General features: G+C 39.1%; 2 protein-coding genes across 3 annotated transcripts in view; one reads left to right on the top strand and one right to left on the bottom strand.

The window, feature by feature from the left end:
- The first annotated feature begins 52 nt into the window (after positions 1-52).
- On the top strand, positions 53-18,995 carry lyn (LYN proto-oncogene, Src family tyrosine kinase). 2 transcript variants are annotated; one of them, XM_034105015.2, is made up of 13 exons: positions 53-243; positions 4,537-4,613; positions 5,085-5,124; positions 9,363-9,468; positions 10,881-10,979; positions 11,178-11,281; positions 11,363-11,512; positions 11,709-11,861; positions 13,718-13,900; positions 14,868-14,944; positions 15,779-15,932; positions 16,870-17,001; positions 18,002-18,995. In XM_034105015.2, the coding sequence occupies exons 2-13, from the start codon at positions 4,542-4,544 to the stop codon at positions 18,202-18,204; spliced, it is 1,473 nt and encodes a 490-aa protein (XP_033960906.1). In that variant the 5' UTR covers positions 53-243; positions 4,537-4,541; the 3' UTR covers positions 18,205-18,995. The 2 variants fall into 2 exon arrangements, with proteins under 2 accessions (XP_033960906.1, XP_033960905.1); XM_034105014.2 differs by having other exon boundaries at positions 4,537-4,673.
- Positions 18,996-19,337: 342 nt separating this feature from the next.
- LOC117462723 (uncharacterized protein C22orf31-like) overlaps positions 19,338-21,483 on the bottom strand; it is a 3,325-nt gene continuing 1,179 nt past the window's right edge. The window contains exons 2-5 of the mRNA XM_071206390.1: positions 21,131-21,404; positions 19,902-21,019; positions 19,683-19,790; positions 19,338-19,575 (exon numbers count right to left, since the gene is read on the bottom strand). Of these exons, the coding sequence (XP_071062491.1) occupies positions 20,791-21,019; positions 21,131-21,404 (503 nt within the window). The 3' untranslated portion in view covers positions 19,338-19,575; positions 19,683-19,790; positions 19,902-20,790. The remainder of the gene's footprint in view (positions 19,576-19,682; positions 19,791-19,901; positions 21,020-21,130; positions 21,405-21,483) is intronic.

The following is a 21,483-nucleotide window of genomic DNA, read 5'->3' as shown; positions in this document are numbered from 1 at the left end:
TGCAAATAATCATTAGACAATTGTACCAGGAAGTTTCAGAAAGAAAGAAATCCCCCACCAGTTCCTCTAAGTTCCTCAATCTGGTGGGTGAATGTAACAGTCCGTGTCGCCCAGAACGCACAGCCAAACACTTCACAAGCCTTCAGTCAATCTGACGAAAAACACAGAGAATAAATCTGAGGACTAAAAGACTTCTTCATATTGGATGAACTGTTTCGTGAACCACAATACACACTAAGAGAGGTAAGCACACATGCATGTGAGGTGTGAATGACAGCAGTCAGAATTGTGCCAGGTCAGCAAGAGTTGTTCATACACACCCAGAAAAGTAAAGAAGATAGGATGTAATTGAGTTTATATCATGGAAAAAGGTATATAAATGTAGGCTTGACTCAAATGCGTATTGTTTGAAGTTACTTTATAGTAAACATCGTTTTAAAAAAAAGTTATAGTTGAGTTTTTATTGAAAGTCATGGACTGTTTCACAACCATAGACTTAGGAACCAACAGGTATTGTTTGTCATCATACTGTAAATGCTGTTTGGTAATAATACTTTATAAGTTGTATAAATCACTGGTGTAACTATATTTGAACAGCTCAGTACATGTGATCGGATTTGTCATTTAGTTGCATCAAATTCTCCAGTGGATTATGTCCCATACTTTCCTTTCATTTTTGCCTCCACTCCAGCCCTTTGCTCAGTCCAAGGAGGAAGTTTGTTCGTGGTCGTGTGTGTGTGTGTGTGTGTGTGTGTGTGTGTGTGTGTGTGTGTGTGTGTGTGTGTGTGTGTGTGTGTGTGTGTGTGTGTGCGTGCGTGCGTGCGTGCGTGCGTGCGTGCGTGCGTGCGTGCGTGCGTGCGTGCGTGCGTGCGTGCGTGCGTGCGTGCGTGCGTGCGTGCGTGCGTGCTCCTAATCGGTCCAGACCCTTGGTTTCCTGCTGTTTGCTGACTGTCAAGTTAAAAATATATCAGAGGCACTGAACCACGAAACCAGTAACAAACTGCCATTCTTAACAACACGTTCTTTTATTCATAGATATAAGCAACTTTTCTGTCATCTGGATTATATAAACTTCGATTTAGAAAAGTAAACAACACTGTGTACTGTGCACCAATTATTTCTTTTTTTAAGGTGTGTCCCTTTTTTTATTTCAATAGTGCTTGAAATCTTGATAAAACAGAAAGATTAAGGTCAGTCCTTCACCATAATCTGAAGGTCACATAAAACCCTTTTGTTTGCATTCTTCATTATTATTTAGTTGTAGGAGCTAAGAACTTTATTTAGGTTCCAGCACAGACTTTTGTTGTAGACAAAGGTAAAGTTCTATAGGAGGTTTAGTGTTTTGTTTTTTTTAAAAGTACATTACATGTTTTACTTCTCTTTTATAGCTGAAAATGTTTGTCGGTCCACTTGGTTTGGACTGAAATATCTCAACAGAGATTCATGTTCCCATAAAAACTAATCTTACCGTCCATACTGTAGCTGCTGACATAATTGTTTGCATGGTCTGAGAAAGCATATTGTCCTGCTAGAATTAACGTTAAGGTCAAAGAAAAGCTTTGCCCAAGTAGGCTACACCATCAGCTAGCATGGCTATTGTTCTCACACTGCTTTCCCAAAGAACACAACCTCATGTCAGACACTGATCTCCGCAAAACTACCGTGACAAGCAGCGATCTCAACTTTTTTTTAGCAACCTAATAACTGATCATATGCTTTTGCTCTTGTTCGATAACCGCTAGCACACAACAGCAACTCGGGGCATCTCAATTGCTGTGTTATTGCTTTTGTTGCTTGTGCTAACATGGCGTAACTTTTTCAGTCCTTACACTTGAAAAAATGATGGCGTAGTCCGTTCAGTCAAGTCCAGTTCTTGAGTAGCTACTCACTAGCTCTTGACACCTGAATGTAATTAAGATGCTTCGCTATTGTTTGCATTCTTTTACTCAAACCTGTATGAGCAATTTAGGCCAACAATTGTGTGGCAGAAAAGCAACGTTGTACTATCAAATCTTATTCTAGCTGTCTTGGAGGACTAGCGATTGAAGGTAAACAATGTTTGGTTGTTCCTTTTTTTATTGGTGATTCCTCTTAACATTTGACATGTGACCTATATTATCTTCTGATGGGCCAATCACCGTAAGATCTATTGTCCCCATATAAATGATGTTATTTGCTTCTGTTTACAGAGCACTTAGTGGCCCACAGGGCATACTTCTGTTTCCTAGACAAGCAGTGACAATTGTTTATCTCTTTTGAGAAAACAGGTGTTTATATATGACCAACTTCTGCTGCTGTACAGCCTGTATGTTTTCAGTATAGTTTCTTATATTTCATATTCCCTTGGGCCATGATATCATTGTAACTGTGATTCACCATATCAATAAGTCAATACACATTTCCCATGCCTAACATAATTCCAGCACATATTCATGTATCAATTGTTTCATTCATGTGTATATTGTTGTGTAACTTATATCTGTCATATATATCCTGTCCGAAATGTACTTTATAGGCTATACAGCAAAGAAAAAGAAAGAAACACAAGCATCTGGAGGATGTGAAAGTGGTTTTACTACATTTTTGAGCTGCACCTTCACGCAACAAATTAGTTTATAACTTTGCACTCGAGCACATTGGGTGTTTGCTTCCCTTCAAACTATAAAACAGCAAGTGACATTTTGATGTAACGTAAAAAAAAATGGTTGCGGAGAAACTGTCCACACACTTATCACCACTGCCAACTCAGACATTACAATCATCATGCTGCCAGCGTGGCTAGAAGACATATAACGTATGAACGTCATAAACTGTAATTTCACATTTCAGAGCTACACACCATTACATTTTAATATACTTGTTATCTACAACACCTTCTCTAAACTACCTGCCTTTTTCACACAGGAAACGTTTGCTGTGCATTTTAGTGGTAAAGATTTAGTGGTCATTTAGTCGTTTGGTTGAGTAGGTGCTATGTACTGAGTGTCTGATCTTTTGAGCTTTGAGAAAATAGCCTAAAGTCATAATAACCCAAATTATAATACATAAAACAAATCTTTAATAATTCCACAAGAGGAAAGAGCAATGTAAAACCACATGCTGTTCAAGACATTTTCTGGCAACTGAAAAGTAAAAAAATCTACTTTTGTGTCGTCAAAAACACTTTGAAACGGGTTAGTTTTAAAACAAACACACAAACATCCCCACCCTAAAAAAATTAAACATCACACTGTGTTGAAGAAGACTTGAACTATTGATAGAGGGGCGAAGGTCCGGGGGACCTCCATGGGACCTTATTTTGGAAAAATTATGTATTGAAGTCAAGGGAGAGAGAAAGATTATCTTTCGATCCCGTTTGAATTGTGCCACGAATTACAAATATGATGTTTGTGAATTTAAAAGATAATTGTGCAAGTCAAAAAAATGTAAATGTGTTGTAAAAATGGGAAGTAACTTTTTTTTTGTGTGAAACCGCTCAATGACCTACTTCTCCCATCTCGCACCACACACCAAGACGGCCGTCACGTTGGCACATTTCACTTCTTTCTTTCAGAATGAGGCGAAAAGTATTAAAAGAGGTGAAAATCACTACAAGTCTGGGCATGTTGAGAGCTGTACATACACACAAGGGGAGTGAGCCGGTTCCGTAAGAGCCAGCATGTTGGACCGGGATTCTGGGATTTGTAGTCTTTCTAGTTGCGTATTTTTCATAGTCTTATATTTCAACGGTTTTACGACAAACTTTTTTGACATGGAAATTATTTTTTATGATTGACAAACATCATATGTATAATTCGTGGCACAATTCAAACAGGACCGAAAGATAATCTTTCTCTCCCCATTGACTTCAATACATAATATTTCCGAAATAAGGTCCCATGGGTCGGAAGTAGATGGGCGGGACTTCGCCTCTCTATAGAGACAATAAACTCATGAAAAAAAACATTTACCGGGATAATAAATTAAGTGAAAAGTAGGGTAATTGTTTCATAGACTTTTATACAATCACAATTATTTTACAACCATGACTGGAGTTTCCCCCTGATGTATATAAGAGGAATGGCAAGCTCAAACACTTTTGGTTGCTGCTTGTTTTCAATCTCAAAAGATTAACTTCTCAATTTCAAATGTTTTCCCCTCTGGATCAGGAGGTAATTTTGGGCTTTCCTTTAATATCATGATTCTGATTTATACAGCATTATAGGAAAGTCTTGTGACAGAGATTTTAGAATTTGATGGTTCTATAAAGACAATGTCATTCATATTTGAGGACAGCATGTAGAAAAATGTGTTTCTACACCTGCTGCTGCTTTAGAGTTTCCGTGTCCATTTCCTCTTTGACGTTGTTTAAACACCAAATGATGAAGCAAAAAGAACAAATCAACAAGTCACTGGTTAGGTTCTTTATTATTTTTACATTCAAAAGCCAAGGAATCACAGGTGTTTGGTAGCAAACATTTAAAGTGTTGTTTGTTTCAGCAGCTGTTAATGTGTAACAGTCACTCTTCCTTTTTTTCCTTTTACTTCCTCCTGCAGGCAGTATGGGCTGTATGAAGTCCACGCTGAGCGAAAGTCCAAACGGAGGTGTGCAGAGGAAGATCGCCGAGCAGCCTGTACGTACCGACAACACGCACTATGTCAGAGACCCCACCTCCAAAACAAAAAACAACATAGTAAGTAGTCCGAAATCTGGGCTGAGTAAAAACTGAATTTCAGTTCTAAAAAATAAGATACTGATTTCTCTCTGGCATAACAATCTGAAAAGTATCAAAGAAAAACCATAGCATAACAATCATGTATGTTACAATATATTTTTCAATGTGCCCTGGTGAATTAAAAATGTAAGTGGAGAATGTCATAAAAGGGGAATTATTCAGTTCTCATGAGAGCATTACTCAAGGCAGACAAACCCCCTCCTAATGATTCAGAGAAATAGTGACTCAGATATTTCTTAATAAACAGAACTTCTCTATTGCAAACGATTGAGTCTAGTTTGTGAAAGTCCGTATTCACCAAGCGTTGATAGACCAGATATATATTATATTTTCATTGTTTCTGATCAACTCTTTGCTCGGCATTTGCAGGACTCCCTGTTACCTGGTCAGGTGTTCCAAAAGATGGAAGGTATGCCGCATTCCTTCTCTCTTTTGTTTCATTTTTTCTTTGTGACTCTCTTTTGTAAAATTATGTAAAAACACATTTTCAGAAAGTTTTTGCCTTTTCTATAAATCATTAAACATAATACTCAGTAAAACTTAGCAAATGTCAACGTGGTATCATTAAAGAGGCCCTATAAAGCTTTTTCGGAGTTTCCCTTTCCTGTAGTGTCTTAAATAGGTTTTTGTTCTTGTAAATGGTCTGCAAAGGCTAAAATCCCCAAATCATCCCCCACCTCCCCATACTTCCGTAACATAGCTCCAACACATTGTATGCAATAAGAGGCGGGGCATCCCTAAGACCAATCACAACAGAGCCGGCCAGCTAACCAATCATAGCAGACTGGGCTCTGGTTTCAGACAGAAAGTGAAAAGAGGTGCTGCAGCACAGGCAGTATGAGAAAGACCTTTTTGAACCCAAAGCATGTAAACATGTCACGATAGAGGCACAAAACACAAATATGACACCTTAAAATGAGCATATTAGGGCCCCTTTAAAGAGTTCAGAGTCAAAGCCAGTCTCAGTATAGTACAAAAATGCTCATATCTCAATCAAAAGAACTGACAAGTTATCATTCTTTTGGGGAAAAAAAGTTTACAAGACAAGCTGAAACTAATATGAGGCTTCAGCAGTCTGAATTAGCCAAATTATTACACATTATTGCAAAATAGTGCAATAATGGGTAACCCCCGAACTAGTCCTAAAACCTACAGTAGTTTTTTAGTTTTTTTAATCTTAGTTAGATGCCTGAGATTAGGTTTGTGGTTAACACAAGACATTTTGGTTTTGTTGTACGACTTCAAATACGTCCTTAAATACCCTTGATGTAAATAATGAAGCTTCTATTTCTTAAAAAGGAAATTGCTAACAAGTCGATAAATGAGGCTAGCAAACTGTCTATATCTGGTGCATCAGACTACTTGAAGGATTAATAGTCACAGCATAAAATCAACCAGCAAAACCAACCTCCTCAAACCCCCCAGGACCAAGCTCCGTGCTATGAGAGACCAGGCTTTCTGCTCGGCTGCTCCCAGACTGTGGAATGCTCTCCCCAAGGTCCCCCTCGGCGGGTACTTTTTTTTTTCACGACACTGTGTTTCAGGGGATCTTAATATTTAAGAACCTATTAATGTGTTATACCAGATTAACGGGAATAATCTCAGCTAATTGACGATACAAACCATTTTTACCAAAACAAAACACAAGTCTCATAAGAAGCATCTAAATGACCCCTGAGCGAAAAATGCTAACGGACATTGGCACAGAACTCAAGATAAAAGTACCCTTATTACTTATCGTAGCTGCACAAGATATCCGAGGTTCCACAGATTATTTAGATATAGTATCACCACTAAGTATCACCACTAAGTGATCCGAACTCGCGACAGGGGAAGCAAACTCAGACATCACAACACGTACCTTTACGGAGCTTTTACGGGAGATCGTCTCACCTTAGCTGTCAATCTGATCAAAAGACTTGTTCAATGGCATTAAAACGAGAAAAAAACACGGCTGAATCGGTTAATCCATAGGTTGATAATGTTTCTGTGGAATAATTTTTTTATTTATAATCCATAATTCAATTTTTATGTAAAAATCTGAAAGTAAAAGTTAGCTGCTAATGGTAGCCACCAGAGTTAGCGCAGCTTCCGGTTTTGGCTATGCGTCAGTCTCACACACACACATTACCAAATAAGGAGTATGTGGGAGTTCCCCTCGATTCCATTGGCCCTGACGGTTAGAAAGAGATGTCAATCAGCAAAATCGAGCAAGGGGGGCCAGAGATAGGTTCAAATCCACCCAAATGACCCCAGAAGTGTATTTCTTTTTGCTAAATCTCTCTATAAAGGTCAAATTTAACTTGTTTTGCATCTATCTTGATACAGTGTACTTATTATATGTTGTAGTTTGGATTCCTAAAGCGTTTAGTCTACCATCATTTATTTTATAGGGTTACATTTACATTTATTTACTGTGTTCAATCTGAATTTACTTTAAAATAAAAACATCTATATTGATTCTGACACTTCTACATCCAACTCACAGGTGTAACCTTGCTTTGAGAAAAAATATTATTAATTTAACCCTTTTAGAAGGGAAGATATGGTCATTTGTTCTGGGAATGTCATTTTCGAGCCTGAGACCTGAAAAACAGGCTCGGGGCTTAACAGGTTAAAAAAGGCCTCAAAACCCATCTATTCAATAGAGCCTTTTCCTAGACCTTTTATCTTATTTATTGCTACCCTTTTATTTATTTGTGTTACTGCTTTTTATTCATTCTACCGTGTTGTTTACTGTTTTTATTTTTGTTTCATGGTAAATGCTTGGAGCACTCAGATATGAAGTGCGTTATAAATTAAACCCATTATTATTATTATTATTATTATTATTATAAATGCCTCACACTACTGACCAAAAGTTCCTTAGCATAGTCATACGTTTAGAAATAACTGCTGGAGGATCCACTTTTAAGGAAGCATTTAAACATTTATCATGATAGCCAGATCCTGAATGCACCTGTTTGTGACACATTAAATACAGAGCTTAATCCCAGGTCAAATGTCCGCTAAAGTGTCTTTGAGCATGTTTCTATTCAATAATTGTGATGTCATGTTAAATGTTTGTTTTCCTTGTATCGTGTCTTAATACTTGTCCTTGTTTGATGCTGCAAATGGAGTTGCTGTGATGCAAGTAAAATGTCAGACTTGATGTGAATATAAATTATTATCGAATCGTACATCACCTATGTGTTATAATTGGGTCATCAGCTTGGCTTATAATAACGGGGGGTTACGTATTGTGATTGTAACCCTAGCTATATAAGCACAGGCGGAGCCCTCTACTGGACTCTATGGGTACTACTCTCATCAATGATACGTGAGCGTTCACACACTGAAGTTGTATAAACGTAGCCGGCCAACCAGGACGATCCTACCTGAATGCGCACGCAGGCACACAGTATATGAGGCGGCCACGCCTCCTGAGTGTCATCCTACACCCTCTTCAGCGAGCGGCATAGGAAAGACAGGGCCCCTAGGTAGAGGGCGGTGCCTGTGCTTGTATACTAGGGTTACAATGCGTAACCCCCCGTTATATCTCACACAGGCACCGCCCTCCTCTACTGGACTCTATGGGTACAGTGGGAGGAGCCCTGATGGATAAACGCCCTGTCGCCTACAACATCGACCCATCACACTGACCCTGACCGGCCTTTGGTTAACAGCCACCGCACCCCAACTTCCTTTCATCCGGTTGTGACCGTGGAGAAGTTGGGGCCGCAGCTTACTTAGCTGGGTAGAGCCTAATTGGTCTGAATAAGCCCATAGCTCCACCCTGCAGGTGCCAGCGCAAGTGACTAACACTGCACACTGCGTTTCCCATGTCCCTACGGAGCATGGGGAGAACGTAAGTGCAGCATGTCTCCCACACTCACACACGCTTACCTCGTGTAGAATGTGCATGGACCGTAGGGGGGAAGGCTCTCCCTGTATGCGGCTTACTGCGCACCATGTTTCCCGGGTCCTTAAGGAAGGAGCATGGGAAAACACAAGCGCATTATGTCCAGGGGGGGGTCAGATACCTACTGCATGTGAAATGCACTCGCAGAGCCATCCTGTCAGGCGTTTCTTGGACAGAGCTTTACTGGCCACACCATCCCCAAAGCACACAAACAGCTGTTCAGTGCGCCTAATGGAAGTCCTCTATTAAGCCAGGGCACGAAGGACAGGCCCGGGTCTCTAGAAGAGGCAACTCCATGAAGGTATGATAACTTCTTTCTTCTTCTTTCAAACGTTTTACTTTTCTCTGTCAGGTGTTGTCCTGCTCGCTGAAGAGAAAAGGATGACAGTCAGGAGGCGTGGCCGCATTATATACTGTGTGCCTGAGCGCATTCAGGTAGGCTCGCCCTGGTTGGCCGCATAGACTGTATATATAAAGGTTGGCCGGCTACGTTTATACAACTTCAGTGTATGAGCGCTCGCGTATCATTGATGAGAGTAGTACCCATAGAGTCCAGTAGACGGCGGAACCTGTGTGAGATACAACTAAAGGTTGTGATTGTTCTTTTTAATGCATTATTGTGAAAATATATGTCATAAATACATCTAAAGTCACGTTGTGAAGTTGCTTGTACAGAGCTCTTTCATTCTGATATCTTATCCATCTTATTGTCCAACATGTAAACAAATGTATGTTTCCTCTCTTAGAGAACAAAGGGGTTGGTAAACTTGTGATCGGCCTTTTCCCATATGAAGCTGTGCATCCCGACGACTTAGGATTCAAGAAAGGAGAAAATATGAAAATCTTGGAGGAGTGAGTGTCTGATTTTGATGGTAGACTGATTCAACATGAAGTAATGTTATTCATCATTTATGAAAATTTATAAAAAATTGGGGACCAAAGATGAATGCTTACCCAAGCTACAAAATGGGCACTGTTATCTCCTAAACCCTGAATGACCCACTGATCTAATATGCCATTGCAAATTCTTGCATCATGAAAGAGTTCAAACTCTTGTCCCTGAGCAAGGCACCGTTCCCCACACTGCTCCCTGGGCGCCGTTCAAAATGGCAGCACACTGCTCCTAACACTAGGATGGGTCAAATGCAGAGAAATAATTTCCCCACGAGGGATTAATAAAAGTCCATCTTAAACTCACAGAGCATTCTTTAAATGTTACTGAAGATCCAAGAGTTCAATTTGTATCAAACTATTTTAAAAGAAGTACTCTTCTAATAATGCTTAAGACATAGGGTTAGGGTTAGGGTTATGGTTAGGGTTAGGGTTAGTTTGATATAGTGGTGCATCCATCAAATAAACATTGGTCCTGTTAATTTTAGCTTCCTATAATTACAATGAAGTATGCAGATTTGTTGAGAAAACTAAAGACATTAGCCGCGTTCACACCAAGTACTTTGCCGTACTTAGTTCCCAGCACTTAGTTCCCCTATGGAACTAAGAGCCGATCGCGTTCACACCGGAATAAGTTCCCTGAGGGAAGATTACGCAAATGAGCCGCTGACGTCACTCCGTCTTCTTCTGCTCTGGGTTTACTGGCAGGCTGCAAATAACTTCACGGCGTATACTGCCGCCCGAAGTCCCCGGCCGGAAGTCCCCGGAGTTGGGGACTGGCTTCAGTAGAAGCTGCTGGGACTCCCAGCAGCTTCCGAGTACATCGCCAGAACGCCTCCTCATCTCCACCGCTCCCATGTTTTCTCTTGTGTTGCCATAATTTAGTCTCTCTGTGTTTGTGCGCTGGGCGAATGCTAATGCTAATGCTAATAATGCTAATGCGAGGATAATAAAATGGCGGCTCTACAAAACATTTCAGAGTTTTACGGGGCGTGGTTTGCAATTCGCACAGCCAATCAGAACCTGGGCACTTTTTTTCCCCCAGGAGAGTACCACCTCTCAGCAGGCACTAAATATGGGGGTAAAAGTTCCTAGCACTAAGTACTCTTTTTGGTGTGAACGCGACATAAGGGGTACTAACGGAACTAAACGGAAAAAGTACGGGGAAAAGTACTCGAGTGTGAACGCGCCTATAGTTGTTCAAGTGGGTTTGCATGAGGTTCTTATCCAGTATATTATCCACAACTCCCATTTCAATTTAACGGAAAACCAGGGTTCAAGAGATTGGCCTATATGACAAAGAGGTCCAGAAGGTATAAACACCAATCAAACCAAATGATAAACATGCTTGAATAAATTGATATTTCCAATAGACACGGGGAGTGGTGGAAAGCAGTGTCATTGGTCACCAACAAAGAAGGATTCATCCCATGCAATTATGTTGCCCAAGCTGACACCATCGAAACAGAAGAGTAAGTAGCTCAAACCAAATCCTTAGTTATTTCTCAATAACAGTTTCTTTTTTTAAAGGATGTTGGAATTGATCACCATCCTATTATAAAGCTAAAGAAAAGCAATGTAAAACCCAACTATATACCCAACCAAGGTGTGATTTGTATAATGGGTGGAGTCCACTTTAATAAAACTGTGTTTTTTCATATTCTTTGCAGCTGGTTTTTCAAGGACATCACAAGAAAGGATGCAGAGAGGCAGCTGTTGGCACCTGCAAACAAACCAGGCTCTTATCTCATCAGGGAAAGTGAAACACAAAAAGGTATGGGAATGTATCAACATATTGATTTCCTCCTGTTCCATTTCTAGTAACTCACTCTTTTACTTGCTTACTTTTTCACAGGAAATTACTCATTGTCCATCAGAGACTTTGATGCCAACGGGACAGAATCAGTCAAACATTATAAGATTAGGATGCTGGATAACGGCGGCTTCTACATCTCTCCTAAAATCTCCTTCAGTGACATCGGTGCACTGATCAAACACTACCGTAGTGAGTAGCCAAATCTATGGAAAGGATCCACTTAAAATCTTTTATTCAAAAAACTCACCCAACCCCATCTTTGGTACCAATGGTTGATTTCGATATAAACACTTAAAGGAAAGGTTTTTAAAAATGTTTTATTCATAAAATTGAACAGTAATGCAAGTATACCTTAGTCATGACTGTGTGTGTGTTCACCTTCCAGACAAACCGGATGGCCTGTGTCGTAAACTGGACCGTGCATGTGTGAAACCCAAAGCTCAGAAACCGTGGGATAAAGATGCCTGGGAGATTTCTAAAGACTCTATTAGGATGGTAAAGAAACTAGGAGCGGGGCAGTTTGGAGATGTCTGGTTGGGTGAGTATGTCATTCTTGTCGCACACACACATATACAAGGGTTCTGCAAAAGTGAACCCCGTCTCATTTCCCCCTACTTCCTACTTTTGTTATCCAATAGGTGCATTACATCGTTTTGGTTAGAACTATATACACTATATATAGATAGACAGCGTGTCTGCACTTCTTCCCACTATACAAAAAACGAAGCCAAAATATCCTGGATACAGCCGCTGCCATTTTGTGCTGGTGGCGTCATTTCGAGCCAGAGTCTGCCCAGTAGTGAAGGGGGCTAAGGAGCCAACTGTCAAAGTCCCGTTCATATGTTTATACACCGTATACTGTATGTTTGAAACAGACACTAAGGGCTATTAAAAGTCAAGTGTATTTCTCCTATCTAAATTCCGCTCCAATTGCTAAGCAATAGGGTTAGCTTTAGGGTTAGGGTTAGAAAAAGACCTACATTAGCAACCATCTCTGAGAATAAAGGATTTCTCCTGTGCTTTGACCATAGGCATTTCCCACATCTCATGGTCACTGAAAAAATATGCAGTAAATATGCTAAAAAATGTTTCCATACATGCCTCTGTAGTAAAGTAAAGAGTGGTCATTTTCATATGTCCAACAGCTTGTAATCATCTGCTTAGGAAATGTTTTCAAGTTTAAAGAGGTTTGCATCAGGAGTTGAAAGGGGTGAAGACACACATCCAAATATCAGAAAAGGGTGTGTAGAGAGAGACTAATTGCAAAGTGTATGAACACATATTGCTGTGGCCCTGATACTTACTTTTGCCAAAAGACAGGTTTTGATGTTTTTACCACTTACACAAAACTTTAATTCAACTCATTTTTGAAACATGAGGGAAGTTTATACATTGCGGTAAACATGTGTTTGATATAGGTGTTATCTCTGTGGGTGGTGAATGATCAGGAAGTAGGTGCCTTGTTCTAGGTATTAGTCTGAGAAAATACTGAATATTTACAAATTATAGTATTAAAACGTTTTTTCAAGGCTCATTTTAAACTTAAAAAGGCAATTTGAATCATCCATGTATGTCCGTTACTTTGGAGTGGTGTGTTTGGATTACATTCATAACCAGAAAAGTTAATATGATAAACCAAGTGCAACAGGTTTTCTGACAGTATGTTATAAATGGCTCAAACACTGAGAGACACTAACCGTTAGAGCTTATAGTATGAAGAGAGTGGAGAGGTTGTTACTAAAAGTGTTTTACCAAAGACAGAAGAGGATTAAAGTAACCACTATCAGTGTCAGTTTCCGGAACATACTAACTAGAGCCACCATTCACAGGATTTTACTGTAAGCAGAATAAATGGCTTTTATTAGTTGTGATCTTTAGCATAGATTTGCAGTTTTATGGCCATACTCTACCAACTCCTTGGCCTAGTAGGCTATGACTGTCTATCACTAAGCTGATCAGTGCAGTAAGGTTAAAACATTTTCAGATGTAAACAACTAATGGCAAAAGCAATTATGATGAGAGCAAATCATTTGGCATTTCAAATATTTTTTATTTCAGTGACATCTTATGCACTTATCTGCGAAAAACGATTTTACACACATTGATAGTGTAACTTCATGTGTTTTGCATTTTGTAACAACAATTTTCATAGGAAATTCAGTAATGATTGGTTTATGGAAGATTAAAAAGATACAATTTAATCTTCCCAAAGTTGTTTTACCGGATTAATGGTCAATGGTTTTGAAGAGTTTGATTTTCTCCTACAGCATGTTCATGGTAGCACAAAAGCCACTGAGCCAATGATCATGTCAAGCAGCTGGTTTTATTACTTCCACAAAAATATATTTATTTATAAATAAAATCCCCTTCTTCCTTCACTTTTTGCACATTCAGCTTATTACAACAACTTAACAACAGTGGCGGTGAAGACGCTGAAGCCAGGCACCATGACGGTGGAAGCCTTCTTGGATGAAGCCAATGTCATGAAGACACTGCAGCACGACCGGCTGGTGCGGCTTTATGCTGTCGTCACTAAGATACAACCCATCTATATCATCACAGAATACATGTCAAATGGTAAATGACCTTTATTTTTAACACATGGAAGATTTTCATACGTGAAGAAATTAAAATGTAGCATATTGATGATCAGAGACATGCAAGTATACCAGAAATGCGAAAAGGCTGCATAACATTTCCTTGGATAACAGCGTCGGTACCAGGTCGGTACTCGTCTTTTTTGTTTCTCTTTGTGCTCATTTTTTTGTCCCTTTGTTACTCTTATGTTCGTTACAGTAATTTTTTTGTCTTTTTTTCCCCCTTTGTGCCATTTTGTGTTTATTTGTAGTCATGTTGAGTCATTTTTAAGTCATTTCAAGTCTCTGTCATTTTTTCTAAATCTATTTGATATAATGTTGTTGTCATTTTTAGTCTGTTGGTAGTTTTTGATGAGTCTCTGAGTAGTTGTTTTGAGTCTGCATTTGTTTTTTGTCACATTGTAATTGTTTTTGGTTCCCAGGATTTACTTTTCTTTGGCCGTTTTTTGGTCAGCTAGCATGTCTTTGTCGTTGCTTTTTTTGTGCCTATTTTCATGGCTTTTTTGCATCACTTGTTTTTGTTGTTTTTGTCTCTTTGTTGTCTAGTCTTTTTGTGTCTCTTTGTAGTGGTTTTATGATATCATGCTATACTCCTCTGTGTTGGCACATGTCTCTTTATCTCACGGTGACACAGTGGTCCATAGTTCTGTGCCGGCTTGTAGGAATAATTAATCATCCATGAGATTAATCATCCAGTAATAAGAAGTGAAAATGTCAGCAGTTTAGAATTGTGACATAAGAAGTCATGTGATCACTCATTGACCTATGGTTGTATTTCACAGAGGAGGTTTGCAGGTTAGCAAAAAAAAACCTTTTTCTATATTACTTCTAAAAACCCGAAACCTTATATTAACAAAAATGCAAACAAGGATACACATGTAAGTAGCCTATACACATGCATGGACACACGAGAAACTAACATTATAAATATTCTCTCTTGTTTTTAGGGAGCCTACTAGACTTCTTAAAGAGTGACGAAGGATGCAAACTGCAGTTGCCCAAGCTCATTGATTTCTCAGCGCAGGTGATTTGCACACTGACCACAATATGCTGCTTTTTCCTATGCTCACTCTCTGCCATGATTGTGAAACAGACATAACGTAACTTTTTCCATTGTTGAAGTGAAAGGAGGAACCATAACCAAAAGCAATAAACGGACACTTCCCCGATTAAGTTTTGTTTAATGAATTGATAATAGTTGAACATTTACATTGATGTAAATGGAGCAATTCCTTAAAATAAATACAAAATGTTGCCAGAATTTGTATCACATCTGGCAATTTTTACATGGAACCTTTCAGAAAATTATTATGACATCATTACAGAATCGCAAAGGGAAGCTTTGCTGACAATGTTTTTCCTACACGTAAGTGTGCGACTAAAGGTTAAATGCTAACTCGATTAAGTTGGTAAAGCATGGATAAGATAAACATAAAATAAAGTATGATAAGAACAACTATGTTGGTTTGCAGATTTCTGCTTTCAGCATTAGTAAAAACAATTATTTGCTACCTTTGGGTTTGAACTTGAGCTGTATATATTTTTTTTAATTAATCTCTTTGTCGATAAGATGTCAAAAATAATGATGAGTCAAATCCACATGTTATGACTTTATATTATTTCAAGGAACTGTTTGAAGACACTTTATTCAGTTCATCGTGAAGTAATTCACACAATATCTTTAAATCTACTGCCATCAACACTAGTTTGAACTGAATTTCTGTGTCACCCATAGACTTGTCTGAAATTGTATATAGAATTGGGCACTTCACGTTAGACAATTTTTTTAAATTATTTGTTATCTCTTTTCTCTTATGTTGACATTGTTGCTTACCATATCTTTCTTGTGCTGTTGCAGATTTCAGAGGGCATGGCGTATATAGAGGATAAGAAATATATCCACAGAGACCTGAGAGCAGCCAATGTCCTGGTGTCAGAGAGTCTGCTCTGCAAAATCGCTGACTTTGGACTGGCAAGAGTCATAGAGGACGACGAATACTCTGCCAGAGAGGGTACACTTTTTCTGTTTGAATGTCCATTGTTATTTTTCAGTATTTAGCTGACTCCCAGGGGGATACTTTTGAAAAACCTAAAATAAAAATCGAAGTACAATTGATGAACTATGTGTGTTTCAAGAGCCAGACTTTTGGTTTCAGTTGCCAGTTCCTCTACTTTTTCAAGCTAAAATAAACCACTCAGTGACCAACATGGGTTTAAACCATTCTTTCTCCTTTCATACTAACACCAGTCTAGTGTGTGAAAATGTATCTATGTGTCATCACAAACCTGATGATTACTGACCTGGAACCAGGAAACACTGAAACTCCCTTCATAGGAACATTACAAATAAACGCAGGTTTTTATTCTGACCTTCATTTACATATTCCATTGCAGTATGGGTCATACACGTGGAAATATGGAGTTTTTTTCCATTCAGCAGATGAATTTGATTTGAATTTAGATACTAAATGAACGGCATATTTAATGTTTTTCAGTGTCAGTTTCCTGAACATACTACTAGAGCCACCATTCACAGGCTTTTACTGTAAGCAGAATTAATGGCTTTTATTAGTTGTGATCTTTAGCATAGATTTGCAGTTTTACGGCCATACTCTACCAACTCCTTGGCCTAGTAGGCTATGACTGATCTGCAAAAAACGATTTTACACACATTGATAGTGTAACTTCATGTGTTTTGCATTTTGTAACAACAATTTTCATAGAAAATTCAGTAATGATTGGTTTATGGAAGATTAAAAAGATACAATTTAATATTCCCAAAGTTGTTTTACTGGATTAATGGTCAATGGTTTTGAAGAGTTTGATTTTCTCCTACAGTATGTTCATGGTAGCACAAAAGCCACTGAGCCAATGATCATGTCAAGCAGCTGGTTTTGTTAGATACTAAATGAACGGCATATTTAATGTTTTTTACCATGTCATCCTCAGGAGCCAAATTCCCCATCAAGTGGACGGCTCCAGAGGCCATCAACTACGGATCCTTCACCATCAAGTCAGACATCTGGTCCTTCGGAGTTCTGCTCTATGAGATTATAACATACGGGAAATGCCCCTACCCAGGTAAAATAAAAAACCTAAGTAGCCTATTTGTACTACTTATATTATTTGAATTTTTTTTAAACTACAGTGTTATGATCTTTGAATAATGCACAAAATACCATTACATAAATTGCATAGCTGTGCCTTTCCTTACTTTGTGTTCTTGTGATAAATATAAAACTGTCAATTAAAATAATATGCAAGAGAAATAAAAAAAAAAAGTGTTTTTACTTATAACGAACAATTTGACTAAGACAAACATTGTGACTACAGTAAAAAAGGTTTCCACAATACTGGAGTCATTGTGTTTTGAATATCTACCGTCCTCTACTGGTGATTCTTTACTCAAGCTAATGACTACGTGGCTATATAGAGTATGTGTGTTGTCCCTCTAAACCAGGGGTGACCAAACTTTTTTCACTGAAGGCCACATAGAGAAAAGCATATAAAGGGTTGGGTCCCCCACCAGAGGTGAGGTTTATTGCCTCATAAGTTAAGTTATAAGTTAGCAAAATCAATCAAATGTAGGTAAATTATTCTTGATAATTGAAATGCTTAAAGAGAAAAAAACACCTACATCACAGCTTTCCATCGGGTTTCATTTATTTAGTTACAAAAAGTGTTGACAACTCATCTCTTAAAACAGAAGCCTCAGATTGCTTATAATGAGGGGAAAGAGGAAAGGTATATTTGAAACTTGATATGTAAGTAAGTTATTGGGCGTTTTTTTATCAACTAAGATTAGTTAGAAAATGTTTTCAACTTTAATTGACTGAATTTATTTGAAAATTGGGTAAATGAACACACAAATACTACTGTGTCATATATATATTTAAGAAGTGCAATATAAGAAAAGCACAAGTTTCAGATGTGGGCCATATTCCCTTACACTTTTACAATTAGCTGAGGGCCAATTTAAAATGGACAACGGACCGCAGTTGGCCCCCGGGCCGTAGTTGGGACACCCCTGCTCTAAACACTCCTATATTCTCACCTGCATGCCTGCCTGTGTTCTCCTCAGGTATGACCAAAGCAGAGGTGATTTCCTCGGTGCAGCGCGGCTACAGGATGCCTCAGCCTGACAGCTGTCCTGACGAGCTCTACGCCATCATGACGTCCTGCTGGAAGTACAAACCTGAAGACAGGCCCACCTTCGAGTACCTGCAGAGTGTCCTGGACGACTTCTACACCGCCACAGAGGGACAATACCAGCAACAACCATAGAGAGGGACACTTTCAGCCAGAAATTATATTTGGAGCTGCTTTGGATGTGTTGTTATAGTTGTAATATTTTGTATATACCAGACTAATGTCTAAAGCCCTAACAATCTTGAAATGTGCTCCTGTACATGTTTACAATGTGTTTCTTATATATTTGCTGTTAAGAACATTTCCCTGGATTTACCGTACTGTACTATTCAAAGTGTATGTGCTATTCCAGAACCTGACCATCTCAAATTCAATGTATGTTTGAAAGGGACAGAACAAATAGGTGACGTTATACATAAGAGTTTGCAATGCTAGGACACAATGTCTTTATTCCTGTCCAAAAAGCTGCCTAAAAGAGACTGGATGTGTATATAATGTGGCAACAATTGAAAAAGGGGCATGCTGTATTTACGATTAGCTGTTTGACTTCACACAATCATTTCTCCTTTTATATCGTGTAAATGACTGAATTTCACATTTCATGACTTATTATTTCGTAAGCTGCTCTAACAATGTTCTTCAATCTCTAACAAAATATTCTTTAATCATTTTCTGTTTGTTAACTGTTTCTTGAATATCCTTGTATTGATCATCTCTGAACCCCACTTCATATTGAAGTTATTTAGCATTTGTTTAATTGGTGTGAATAGTTATCTGTATTAATTCAACTGTACATATATAGTGGGCTATTATATAATTAAATGTCTGGCTTTGACATATTGTGACTGTTGGTATATTTGGTTCATATTTAGAATTCACCTTAAATGTAGAGGAAAAATAAACTTTATTTTGGAAAATTGAAACAACGCGCTTTTTATTTATTTAATACGCATTTCAATGATACTTGTTGATATTTGAGATGAGATTGTGGAAATGTTGCATTGGCTGAAATAGCCGTAATTGCAGTAATTACATTTTGTGTCAGATGTCTTTGTACATTTGGCTCAAGAAATTCCGACATGATGAATTACTAGAAAGTGAATGTGTTAATGTTATTAATGTATTAATATAAACCCTAAATAAGTGGCGACTAATAATTAATATACCATGACAAAGGAACACACTTCAACTTAAACACACAAAAACAATCATATCCTCAGGATCTGTTTTATACAAATTATTCTGGTCTCAAATGACTGATCAGATGGTTGCAGACAATAGTTCATTTATTGTAAAACAGTGCAGAGGCTTAAAGTACACAATAAAAGAGCACATTGGACGTCGTATTAGGGGCGTTGTTGGAAAAATAAGGCCCTGAAGTCTCGGGTGGAGCGTCTCTGCAATCTTTGGCCTTCAATGAATCGGCATGCGTAGAAAGTGCCGGTGGTTGCAGAGATGGGGAGGGGCAGGAATGAAGTATCTCTGGATCTGGAAGTCCAACAAAGCCTGCAGAAAACCCAAAAGAAAAGGTGTTGCATTAAGATAGCATTCATCAGCAAACTTCCATCAAAAATCCCATGACTTAATGTCTCATACTGCTATACTGTACGTACAAGTGGGAGGAAGAGGAGCTCTTTCTGTTTCATGAAGGCATCATCACAATCAGTCAGGTTCATGTTGAGGAGTGTGTGCTCAGTCTTTCACACAACGTATGGAAACACCTGTGAGAAGAAGAAGAAGTGAACAGAATATAAACAGAAGCCCAGCTCAGCCCAGGCATGCTATTTTTAAACAGATATATTTTCCCATGTTTACTCAAAGATCATATCTACCAGTGTTTCTCTGGTCGTTGCTGTTCCAGCTTTAATAACACAGAAATATTTTTGCATATTAACTGAAGGACTATATCTGCGTGTGTTTCTCTGGTCCTTGCTGTTCCACTCAGGTCTCCACATGGCAGTAGGATAACATCTGTGCAGGTTTCCTTATAGAGGCTGTAGGTGGAGGTTTGGCCACAGCTTTCTGTGGGGATCTTCAGGGGGAGTGGTCTTCTTCAGGTGGCTGAAGGTGGAGGTTTGACCGCAGTGACCTGTCAGAATCTGCAGGTTGCTGACGGAGGCTGCAGGTGAAGAGTGAGGCAGCAGTTTGATGCTGAAGCTGCTGGTAGAGGATGGAGGCAGCAGAGAGACAGAGGCTGCAGGTGGAGAGGAGTCTGTCATCTCACAGGCTGCAGCACAAGGCTGATGTTTTGTCTGGTAGTAGCAACAGGTGGAGGCTGGAGGGTGGAGCAGGTGTTCTGGCAGGTGATAACTGTTGCTGTTGAGGCTGAAGCTGGATTAAGAAGACTGTTAACAGAGGAGCAGGAACTGATTCAGAGGAAGACAATTCATCAGTGGTGAGATACATTAAGATCAATGAAAGTAAACTTAACTAAATACTAACTCTTAACACTAAATACTTATACTTAACACTAAATACTTATACTTAACACTAAATACTTATACTTACTACTAAATACTTACTCTTAACACTAAACACTTACTCTTAACACTTTATACTAAATACTTAAAATTAAAGACTTGACACTTAATACTTGTGCTTGGCACTAAAAACGTATCTCTACACTTAATAAACTTAAACTTAACTGCCATACTTAAAAAAAAACTAAACTAAACTTAAAGCACAGTATTATGTAGACATGTCAGCTTATGAGACTGTGTCTTAGTGCTTTGCCCTTTTTGCTGGTGGATATTTGGGCTCTGGTTCACCAGAAACATCCACGTTGTAGAGCGGAGGCTGGACTCCAGCACCGTGGGACACGTCCACATGGACCAGACCGTCTTCATCCACTGTCTCCGTGAACATCGGACGGTCCAGTCGCTCCCACAGCTTCTGCTTGATACGACGACCCAGACGCAAACTATATGGACGCAGGCGACCGTCCGGGAACCTGAGAGGAGAAACACAAAATAAATCTTTATGATGAAGGAAAATAGAGAGATAGATTTCTAAGAGAGTGGAAACTCTGTAAATGAACTGACTCATTTGTGACACAACGTACCTCAGCATGTTATCCACAACTTCATGGTAGATGAGCTGGTACTCCTCGACTGAGCGGTTGTGGATCCTGATAGGGTCTTCGAGGTGCAGGGGAGCAGTGGAGGTCCGGGGGCTGGAGGCCACATTAGAGACAGGTGGCAGGTCAGCAGGTTTAGGAGGAAGAGCCGCGGAGGTCTGCTTCCTTTTCTGGGGAAGGTCTGCAGAAGCAGCAGGGCGCCGGCGCTTTGTATGTGGCACCTGGAGAAGGTCAGCAAAACACGAGAGGATGTCAGACTCTTAGTAAACTTCTTACTTAACAACATACTTTTATCATTTTACAAGAGGAAACATCTACATCAGATGCAGAGGATTACT

This window comes from Pseudochaenichthys georgianus, chromosome 17, assembly GCF_902827115.2.
Source record: "Pseudochaenichthys georgianus chromosome 17, fPseGeo1.2, whole genome shotgun sequence".
NCBI lineage: Eukaryota > Metazoa > Chordata > Actinopteri > Perciformes > Channichthyidae > Pseudochaenichthys > Pseudochaenichthys georgianus.
This window is presented reverse-complemented; position numbering and strand designations above follow the sequence as displayed.

Excerpts from the sequence above, each read along its gene's own strand:
- lyn (XM_034105014.2), top strand. The coding sequence starts at position 4,542 with ATGGGCTGTATGAAGTCCACGCTGAGCGAAAGTCCAAACGGAGGTGTG. Across the intron at positions 15,933-16,869 it reads CGAATACTCTGCCAGAGAGG|GAGCCAAATTCCCCATCAAG; the intron begins GTACACTTTTTC and ends TGTCATCCTCAG. Across the intron at positions 17,002-18,001 it reads CGGGAAATGCCCCTACCCAG|GTATGACCAAAGCAGAGGTG; the intron begins GTAAAATAAAAA and ends TGTTCTCCTCAG.